The following is an 11,356-nucleotide window of genomic DNA, read 5'->3' on the forward strand; positions in this document are numbered from 1 at the left end:
GACTGTAGCCTGCCAGGCTCCTCTGTCCATAGGATTTTCCAGGCAAGAATACTGGAATGGGTTGCCATTTCCTTCTCCAATTAAAGTTGAAACAAACATTTTTAAAAATCCACCCATAATGTAAATAATATAAACGCCTCTTCATCAGCCATTACATGTATCCTAGACAGAGAAGATTGGCATGCTGCAGTCCATGGGGTCGCAGAGTCAGACACGACTGAGCAACTGAACAATGACAAAACGTATCCTGAGTGACATTTAACATATTCTTCATTCTTTTCTACTTAGTAAAGACAACCAAACTATCTACTATGTGGTGGTGGTGGTGTAGTCACCAAGTTGTGTCCGACTCCTGCGACCCCATGGACTATAGCCTGCCAGGCTCCTCTGTCCATGGGATTTTCCAGGCAAGAATACTGGAGTGGATTGCCATTTCCTTCTCCAGGGGATCTTCCCAACCCAGGGATCAAACCCAGGTCTCCCACACTGCAAGCAGATTCTTTACCAGTTGAGCCACCAGGAAAGCCCATCTACTATTTTCTAAGTTTCTAATATACAACAAACATGCAATGGATGGGAAACTAACAAAGTCCCTTTCCTCTAAGACTACAAGCTGCATTACTGGGGACCAAGGATTTCAGGGTAACCAATCCACTTAAACTTGTCTGCAAAAATATGTGCTGTATAAGCACTTTTTCCTGGGGAAAGGACACATAGCTTTCAGCAGATCCTCAAGCGTCTGTGACCCCCAAAAGCAGAAAAAAATGAACAAAACAGTATTTAAAGAGTTTGGCTGTATACACACAGACACATAAAGATGGAGGGGGGAAAGAGGAAGAACGGTTTGTCCACACATCCAGGAAACTTAGACGCACAAACACATCAGAACCCGCGTAGGATAGGCCGGCGCTGATGTTTCTGGCACAAATGGAAAGCACGCATTCCCTGGGAAGCCCGCCCCACCCTCGTCCCGTGCCTCCGCACCTGTTGCTGGAGGACATAGAGCGTACGGGCAGAACGGACCGCCTGCTCCTGTCTCCTGACCCGGATCCTCCGCTCCTCATCGGGGTCCAAAGCTTCCTCCACGCGATCTGAAAACATTCCCCCCCCCCCAAAGTGGGTTATAAACCATATATAAAAGCTGATTAAAGACTTCAAAGGCTCACAGAGATAATGAGGTTAAAGATCTGTAGTTTTACTAAGAAAAAAACATGAGGCTGTCATAACAAAAAATTTTTCATCAGCCAAGAAACTAGCAACAAGCAAGGGGGCCTGTGTACTTGACTCCGAGATGAGACAGAAAGGTGTTAATCAAATCCAAATGTCCCAGACAGCCTAGCCCTCTGTTATGCAGTTATTATTTTTAAGCTATTTATATTGAACCCAAATCTATAATGCTTTCCATTTAAACAAAAATAATTTATTGACCTATTTTTATATATAGCAAGATTTTTTACACTTTCTTATTCTGAACCCAGAAAAGGAAACTGTTCTCTAACATATTAAGATAGCAAAGGCTAAAATTATTTGCTAAAGCCTTCGTCTTATTTGTCAGAAAACAGACCCTTGTACATACTGCTGCTCCATATTTTCAAACGATTAACTCAAAGAAATTGTTTCTGGAAGACTACCTGAGCAGCCCTGCTCTAAGGCTCCTATACGAGGCCCCATCAGTAGGGTGGCATGCCTCATGGTTTTGCTTCCCCCCACCTCACCCCAGGAGCATGGTTTCTACCACACTGTTCCATGGGGTCATGCTACAGACCACCACTGAGCAAAGTTAGGAGAAATGAGCCAAGACACCTCTGTTATTGTGATGTAGGAATGTTTTTGACTTGTTCATATTACACAACATATTCTCTAGGAAGACCTACCAGAGAAATCTTCCAACCTCTATTTCTGGCATAATTTTCTCCTTGTGCAATTTTTTTTTCCTTTGTAAATTCTGTAATTGATCACATTTTCCTCTTTAGCAGACTCTGTGGAAGCTTAGAAACAAATCCTTTGCCCATTCCTAATAAGTCTTACTTTGTGCTTTCCTTGTTTTTTCCCATGCCAAAATACCCTCATTTACATATTTTTGTTCTATTTTGTTCAATCTGTTTCTGTACCGTACCTTAAATTCATTATGTAACATGCATATGCATACATCACTTGACTTTAAAATGCAAAAGATCATAGACTCTACTATCCTGGCACAGTAGCTCCTTTTGATGCCAACACCCTGTACCTTGCAGTCTGAAAGCTAGGCTTGACTCCCCTACTTCTCAGCTATGGTAACCCCCAATTTTCCATGTGCAACCAATCCTCTACTTTCCAGGAAAATGCAAGGGCGTAGAGAACGCTGAAAGATTGTAGAAAATAGTATGAGAGGATTATATACCTTCCTTTCTACCCTGCGGTCAGATGTCTCATACATACATCTGTAGCTCCCTATCACTGCGGCGTACTCATCTAAACATTGCCCAACTTAGAACTGTTTTTATCTAGAATATACATGTTTTATATAATGTTCTTTTCTGAACAGATTAAAAATAACTTTTCCAGAAGGACTTCTGGATACAGAAGCAAAACATTATAGGATAATTTGCACTCAGGCTCCAGAAGACAGCAGGTACTGTGATTACTAGGTGGGACCCTCAGTCATTCAGCTTACCTAGCACAGCCTAAGGAAAAGGGGCTGTTCCAGGTACCTCTGCTGGAAAGAGACACTAGGGCAAACTCTTCAGAAAAAAAGACACTGGTCAAACTCAAAATTCACCTGTCTTGTCATGAATGCTCATTCTAGTGACAGAAGGACAGAAAGGGAAGTGATGAGGGGCAGGGGTCCTAAAGAATGTATTTGGCCTCTACCCTCTTGGAGCATTTTTTTCAAAGTCAAGAGTCCAATTTGTCTCACCTCTTTTAGCTACTGCTTCAATTTTACGGATACAACTGCTCAATTCTTTCTGGAGTCGCTGAACTTCCAGCAGGCATTTGTGTTCACATAAGCTTTTGTGGTCATCTATCCTAGAGTGTGGCTGAAGGCCTGGATCGTGCGTGGGTGGAGAATTTGGCACAGGAAGACCCAACTGTCCTGGATGAGATGTGTACAGGTATACCTTGGCGCCTGAGCTGGAAATCTCTACTTTGGACGGCTGGTGGCTGCCATGACAGGCATTCCGACCCCTTGGTTCCTCTCTTTCCACCCCAAGGTCAGACGTTTTATGCTGAGAGTGTCCACAGTTCCGAAAGACATGGGGTTGACTTCTGAGGTGATGCTCTTTTCTATGTTCTTCAAACTGTCTTCGTTTTACATCTCTTTTGGCCAGATGAACCGCATAGCTAAGTCTCTCTTCTGACACAACAGAAAATGAAACAGAGCTGCTCAGGCCGGGACCATCTCTAAAACCTAAATCTCTACAGTGGTAAGACTCGTTGTATGAGTGCTTCAGTTTCTCAATTTTAATTCCATGTGGGCAAGAGTACTGGGTTGCCAAGTTGCTTGAATGTGTAGGAACATTCCTATTAAACTGCAGCTGGTTCTTTAAGAAATAAATAAATAAATAAAAGCACACATTAGAAAAATACCATACTGCATAGCTGACATATGTCTACAAGTAAGTCTCTAACATTTCACCCACACTATTATTAGTGCTTACGAGGTATTTATTTTCCTGTTGCACTCAAAGAATTGGCCACTCTCACACCCTTGAATTGATCGCATACCCCTGGTTCTATCCTACAGTCACCTGCTGCTGCTGCTAAGTCGCTTCAATCGTGTCCGACTCTGTGTGACCCCATGGACTGCAGCCCACCAGGCTCCTCTGTCCACAGGATTCTCCAGGCAAGAATACCAGAGTAGGTTGCCATTTCCTACTCCAGCAGATCTTCCCCACCCAGGGATCAAACTTGCACTTCCTGCACCTACACCACCCTTCAAAAGAGGAGAAAGTTCATGAGAAAGTACAAATGCACCTGATCATCTGTGCAAAAAGAAACACAGGGAAGAAAAATCAAAGATTCCAACCCGGGGATCGAACCTGTGTCTCTTCTGTCTCCTGCATTGACAGGCGGGTTCTTTACCACTGGTGGCACCTGGGAAGCTCTTACATATCACTGAGTCCCCTGTATTATCCTTCTGGTTACTTGTAGCATACTATGATCCTCCTCACAAAGTCAGCCCAGAAAGCTTCAAGCAAAACCAGTAAGTTCCTCAACTCCCCAGTGGTGGACTTCTACCCTGTGTCAAAATGTCAGGTTCCAGTAAGTGACCAACACAGTTCATCACGAGTGTTCCTGAAAACTGTTCCACAGACGTACCACCCAGAAACTAAGCCAGTGACAATACTTCTTCATGTCTTCCTGAGACTTTTTATCTAGTGGTTGGACCACATCTTTTATCCTGCACCTAAGTGCATCTTGCTCTAAATAGTCCACTTACACCTTTTCATGCAGGTTTAAGTTTTTGTAGGTTATTATCATGATAGATGGGGCTTCCCTGGTGGCTCAGTGGTAAAGAATCCACCTGCCACTGCAGGAGATACAGGTTCAGTCGTTGGGTCAGCAAGATCCCCTGCAGAAGGAAAAGGCAACCTACTCCACTATTCTTGCCTGGGAAATCCATGCAGAGGAGCCTGGCAGATAATAATCCATGGGGTCACAAAAGAGTCAGACACAGCTTAGCAACTAAACATCATCATCATCATAGACACATGTTTTGTTTTTCACTTAATAAACATAGACATGCTTCCATCTTCCCACAAGTTTTATTATTTTTCATAGTTGCATTTTTCAAAATCCAATGAATGGCCTTTTCATGCTTATCCTAATTATAATCTTATTATTAAAGACTGAGACTGTTCCAAGTTTTCCAATAATAGAAACATTAGTTCAACTAATATTCCCATGCATTTATCTTTTTTTCTCTTTGCAAATTATGTCCCGAGGATAAATTATCTGTTCTGGGATTACTATGTCAAAAGGAGCAAATCGTCTGTGGCTTTGGACCTGTCCATGTCTGCGGCAGGTCATCAGCCTTGGAAGATTCTGCCGGCAAGCTCGGCAAGGCCTGTACGAAGATGTCTTGTTCGCGCAGATAGCCTCCCCAACTCTCACAGTGCACATGATAATGTGTGTTTATATAATCATGTCCATGAAGAGTCAGTTTAAAATAAACCCAGTGCGAGAAAACTGAAGGAAAAAATTTTAGGGAAAAGAAAAAGAGATTATGAGAAAGGGAAAAAAAAAGTTACCATCTGGAAATGGCACAGAATGAGGAACAGTACTTGGCCTTATTAGAGAAATCCTTCCCCCCAGAGTGAAAAATGACCTAAAATACCTAGGGGATTTGATATACGTACTAAAGTAAATAACTAAAGAGTGAATTCCTATTTAACCTGGGTGTAGAGAAAGGCTTTCCAACTATAACTCAAAATCCACATGCAATAAAAGAGTGACAAGTTTTATTACTTCAAGTAAAAATTTTAAAAACAACTTGTTTTTTATGGTTAAAAAAGAACACCATCTGGAAAGAACTGGAAAAATATCTGCAAATACACAGGGCTCCCATATATAAAGAAATCTTAAAAACTGAGGTGAAAAAAAGATGATAACTCAGTAGAAAATGTTAAAAACACATGAACAATTAACAACAACAAAGAAAGATAGAAATATGACCCTTAAATGCATGAAATGTTGGTCAGGCTCATAAAAATACTAATTAAAAATACACTGAGACGGCAACAGAGCAGCAAAATTAAGAGACACAACAACACAAGCTGCTGACAAGGCTGTGGGAAGACAGGCCTGCTCACAGGGTCCTGGTGGGAGTACAGGTCCCAGGGACGGGACTCTGGCAACAATGAACAAAACCACACACGCATTTGCCTTCTGACCTAGCAGTCTCACTTCCAGAAATATATTCTGAAGATATACCCCCAACAATACATGTGCACAGGGTATACATGTGTTGTTTGCAACTGCAAAGCACTGAAATTGACCTAAATGCCCATGTAAAAGCATGTCTCAGTCTACGGTACACCCACGCAGAGGAGTAGCATGAAGATGTAAAGAAGAATGAAGATGTGCAAGAACCCATGTGTAGGGATTTCTCAGGTATGCTGGTCAGTGTAAAGAACACATGCAAAAAAGAGTATCTGTAATACATGTGTGCATGCGTGCTCAGTCGTGTCCAACTGTTTGCAACCTCATGGACCGTAGCCCACCAGGCTCCTTTGTCCATGGGACTCTTCAGGGTAAGAACACTGGAGTGGGTTGCAATTTCCTTCTCCAGGGGATCTTCCTGACCCAGGGATCAAACCCACTCCTCCTGTATTGGCAGGTTATTCCACCCTTCAAAAGAAGGGAGAGATAGTTCATAAGAAAGGACACATGCAGCTGATCACTTGTGCAAAAAGAAACATAGGAAAGAAAAATCAAATAATAATAAGATAAGGTATCTACAGGGTATGGGGAGGAATTGGGTGGAAAGGACAGAGGGAATGGTTGGGGGGGTGGAGGGTGGTAATATTTCACTGAATGTTCTTCCCTGCATAAATTTGTTTGGAATCACGTTAATGTTTCACATACACTGCACAGAAAGGAAGGAAGAGAAGAAGAGAGGGAAAGGGGAAAGAGATAATAAACAAAATTCAGAAGGATGAAAGAAAACATTAAAAATGAATACTAACAGAAACCAACGAAGCAAACTGAAGTTCAAAAGACTAACACAACCACACTAAAAAGTAACGGTTTAAAAAAAAAAAAATCAACCCAATCAACTTTTGAACCTAGCAGTAGGACTATCTGCCCTCAGGCTAAAGACAAGTTCTCTAAACAAATACTGAACTTCTAATCTGCAGTGTTCTTTTTCTTTGAAGAGGCATGGGTTGCAATTTTCAAACACTTCTGTACATTCTAGGATTAAGCAAATGAGTACACACACTGTGGGTAAGTGGAAACTGGTTTTACACTCTTGAATATGGGAGTTACAGATGGGAAGTGTTGGACTGGATTGGAGATGCCTATGTGCACTCAGAGGGTTTTAATATAGACAGATAGGCAGGCAGACAGGCAGAGAGACACAGAGAAAGGAGGGAAAGAAGCGGGTAAGAGAGAGGAGAGGGGAAGGAAGGAGGAGGGGACGCAGATGTGCGTGCAGAACTGCATATGATGAATTGTGTTCGGGCACACGAGTGTACACAGCTATTTCCCATCTCTGTCCTCGGGGACAGCATAGGACAAAACACTGGCATCCAGGAACCAATGAGCATGTCCAGCACCTAGACAGTGACTTCTAAAACCCGTTCACCACCAAGGGGATGCAGGCTCCTTTCAAGAATGGCTGGGAAGGGGCATATCTTTTTATACCAAAAAGTGGTCAAAGATTGATGGCAATGTGAAAAGGACACTGGAATCAACTTGAAGTGACTCTCACTTCACTGACCAAACCAGAGACCGTTTGACTATCATATTGAATTAAATAAAATGCTAAAAGTATCCTCTGATATAAATAAATCACCACTTGTCAACTGTCATAATAAAAAACTGATTCAGGCAGAAGTCATCAATGAATGCTAAAAGCAAATGAAGTCTCGGAAGTAAGAGGATATTAACATGGTCTCAAAGACAAAACTTCCAATTACAAAAGGTAAAAGAATAACTTTACAATGGAAAACTTGGCAGACACCAGCTTAATTAAACAATGAAAGTGAGCATGGTCAGTAACGGGAATAAATCGGCCCACATACTTCCTGATGTGATGCACTGGGAGCTCAGCATCACTTCAGTGGTTTCCCACTATGGGTGCACAGCCTGAATGTAACTATGAGAAAATTCCAGACAAACCCAAACTGAGAGGAAATCCTCAAGTAACAGGTCTCCATTTTTCAAAAACGTCAATGTCATGAAATATAGACTCAGAAATCATTCAGATTAAAGGAAACTAAAGAAACGTAACAAAACTCATGATTTGGGATTTTCTTTCACTATTAAGGACATTACTGAAACAACTAACAAAATCTCAGTGAGGTCTGTAGATGACACGATAGCATCATTTTAATGCTAATTTCCTGATTTTGATCACTATACCATGATTATACAAGCACAAGTACTTAGCGGCAAAAGGATATCATGTCCTTAACTTAATCAGTTCAGAAAACAATTGCATATGTTTGTGTATGTGTGCAGAAAACAACTGCGTGTGTGCATGCACGCGTGTGCGTGTGTGTGTGTGTGTGTGTGTGTGAAGTGAGACAGAGAGAAAAGAAAAAAGAAGGAGGGAGGGAGAAAGGGAGAGGGGACATGTAATAAAAAGTTAACATCTGGGAAATCTGAGAGAAGAGTATCCAGGAACACTGTGTACCATTCTTGCAATTTCACTTCTCTGTCAATCTGAAATTAAGTCAAAATTTTATCTGACATATTACTACACACCCACCAAAATAGTTACAATGAAAAAACACCACCAAATGCTGGCAAAGATGTGGAGCAGCTGGAGCTCTCATTCATTACTGGTAGGAACATAAAATGATACATACTGCTTTGGGAAAGTCTGTTGCTTTGTTAAAAAACTAAACATACACCTACTCTATGAGCCAGTAATTTTACTCCCAGGTATTTACCCAAAAGAAATGAAAACATGTTTGCAAAAAGATTTGTATAAGAATGTAGCAGCTTCACTCACAATGGCTTAAACTAGAAATAACCCAGGTGTCCAGGACTCAGTATCAAAAAAGTAACTACTGATACATGCAACAAGGTGGATCAATCTCAGAAACATTACACCCAGTGAAAGAAGCCTCACATCAAAGCATACATAGTATATGATTCTGTGTACATGAAGTTCTAGAACACAGAAACTAATCTGTGGTGAAAAAAAATCAGAATAGTGGTTGCTTGTGAAGGGTGGGCAGCAGGACTGACTAGGAAGGGGCAGAAGAGAACATTCTAGGCTAATGGAAATGATCAGTATCTGAGATGATTTACACGTGTGTATGTACACACTGGTCAAAACTTAGCAAATATGACAAGATGTATACATTTCAATGTAGTTGTTGAAGAAGCAAAATATACCACAAAGGAAAACAGTATACAAAGAAAGAATTCTAGTGTATGATATGCATGCACAAGTATTTAGGGTACTCACAACTGCAATTTATTTTGATATGCATCCAAAAGTAAGATGGATTGATGAATGGATTCTAGAGGCATGGACTGAAGGACAGATATATTCACTGTAAAATGCAGCTTGCTGTATGTGTGAGGATTTTCATTAATACAAAAAGACATTTAGAGGACAAGCGGGTAAAGCTGAAAGAAGACATTATTAGAGAATATGAGGGAACTTTTCTTTTCCATTTTCTTAGGCGTGATAATGCTTAAATCTAAAAGGTGATTTAAAACGTGTTCATTGTCCTTTTCTCTTTCTCTGAAATGTTTCGTAACAAAAATCGGAAGAGAAAAACAAAACGAAACTACCTGTGTCTGAAGTTTCCTGGGGTCACTCCTCCCATCGAGTTGCACATCAGATGCTAGATGAACACAGGCTGAGGCTGGTCTGCCTGGTCCCATGGTGTCAGACAGTGTAGACGGATAGTGAAAGCTCAGTCATTGGCCAACAGTTTTCCCCTAAAATCATTGCCTGACATAAAAGAAAGGACTTTTAGACCAACCTTTTCAAACAAAGTGAAAGAAACATGCTATGCTTATGTAAGAACATTCTAGTAATCCATAGCAACCTCACACTGCAGAGAGAAAGCTTAAAGACAGGTATAGGATGGTTTCTTTCATATACTAAAGCAACTACACTGTTGAAAAATCTACCTTCCACAAGAATAGGGGACACACTAGCCTAATGACATGGGCTTTCCTCATGGTTCAGTGGCAGAGAATCTGCCTTCCAATGAAGAAGATGCAGGTTCAATTCCTGGGTTGAGAAGATCCGATGGAGAAGGAAATGGCAACCTACTCTGGTATTCTTGCCTAGGAAATCCCACGAACAGAGGGATCTGGCAGCCTACAATCCACAGGGTCGCAGAGTCCCAGACATGACTGAGTAACTAAACAATGACAATTAGCCTAATGACTACTTCTTGAGTCCTTTTCATTCCAAATTTCACATCTCAAGGGTCGCCATTAAGATGTTATTCCAAAAACAGAGCTCTTCTATGGTAAACAAGCACTTTCCATCAGGAAGTTTTATGGATATACAGTCTATGTTAATAAATTCTAACTACCAATCAAAAAGCAGTACACTTCACACTTCTAGGTAGCTCAAAAGATTCTAACTCTCAATGACTAAATAAACTGGCGGCATCAGAATACCTAGACGGATGCCAGAAACGGCCAGGAACTAGCAGAATGACCTCTGTACATCTTCAGATTCACCCTAACTCCCCCCCACCCTACAGCTGTCTAAAGATAGGCAAGTGTTTTGTAAACCACATGGGAGGGCCTCTCCCTGTTCTGAATGCCTCCTTATAGACACCATGCCCCCTGTACTCACCCATTTGTGATGCTTGTGTTGTTATTTACCTATTTCACAGGTATTTGTCTCATCTTCCCAGCTAGACAAGGTTCCTTGAGGGGAAGGGCCTTGTCATGTGCTTCTCTGAGGTTTCCCCCAACACAGTGTTTTGAGCACGGTAGACAATTCAACTCAACATAAGTCGAATTAAGTAGATTTTCCATAAGTTGACCAGCATTAAATGTATGGGGAGAGCTTGTCCTCTTAAATAATTCAATAAGAACTCAACTGGGAAACTCAGGATTTCCCTAAACTTTTGAATAAAGCCAAGGATTGTAGACTGGATTTGCTTAAAGACTGACACACAGGTAGGAATATAAAGATTCCTTGTTTCTAAGGCTGTAGAGATATGCTCAAAAGTGAAGATAGGAGGAGGAACACGAGTGAGGCCATCCCAGCTGGCCTGATGTCATCATGGTTCGGTGGCTGGAGCCACAGGAGGAAGGAGCCTGCAGAGTCGAGCTCTCGGCAGCTGGGACTTTTACAAGGTCAGTACTCCCTGGCTGGATGCCGAAGGCCTATGGGTCCATTCTCCAACAGGAAAAAACTAGATGATCCCACAGTTCCAGAATACCTCAAGTGATGCTACACACACACACAAACACATACACACAAAGTCCAGGGACACCGGCCCCAAACCTTTTCCCCACACAAAGTTCCCATACAAAGGAGAGGACATCGCTCTCCTTGCAACCTGTCCCTTTCCCATTGCACCAGAAAATCTCCCGATATGCCATCCCACATGTGGTGAGGTGTCTCCACAAAGCCTCTCTTCTCCATCCCAAGACATCCCTACACCACAGGACAAATCTCTCCCCAACCTGTTCCCTCCCCAAGAGCCCCCGAATC

At 41.8% G+C, this 11,356-nt stretch overlaps 1 protein-coding gene across 8 annotated transcripts in view; it reads right to left on the minus strand.

The window, feature by feature from the left end:
• KIAA0753 (KIAA0753 ortholog) overlaps positions 1–11,356 on the minus strand; it is a 56,590-nt gene that overhangs the window by 41,196 nt on the left and 4,038 nt on the right. For 4 of the 8 annotated variants that reach the window (XM_065910727.1, XM_065910729.1, XM_065910730.1 and 1 more), the window contains exons 1-4: positions 10,487–11,321; positions 9,460–9,622; positions 2,900–3,524; positions 985–1,091 (exon numbers count right to left, since the gene is read on the minus strand). In XM_065910727.1, coding sequence (XP_065766799.1) covers positions 985–1,091; positions 2,900–3,524; positions 9,460–9,552 — 825 coding nt within the window. In that variant the 5' untranslated portion in view covers positions 9,553–9,622; positions 10,487–11,321. Of the gene's footprint in view, positions 1–984; positions 1,092–2,899; positions 3,525–9,459; positions 9,623–10,486; positions 11,322–11,356 lie in introns of those variants that run through there. The other 4 variants (XM_065910725.1, XM_065910726.1, XM_065910724.1 and 1 more) reach the window with 3 other exon arrangements.

Source organism: Muntiacus reevesi, chromosome 18 (genome assembly GCF_963930625.1).
Source record: "Muntiacus reevesi chromosome 18, mMunRee1.1, whole genome shotgun sequence".
NCBI lineage: Eukaryota > Metazoa > Chordata > Mammalia > Artiodactyla > Cervidae > Muntiacus > Muntiacus reevesi.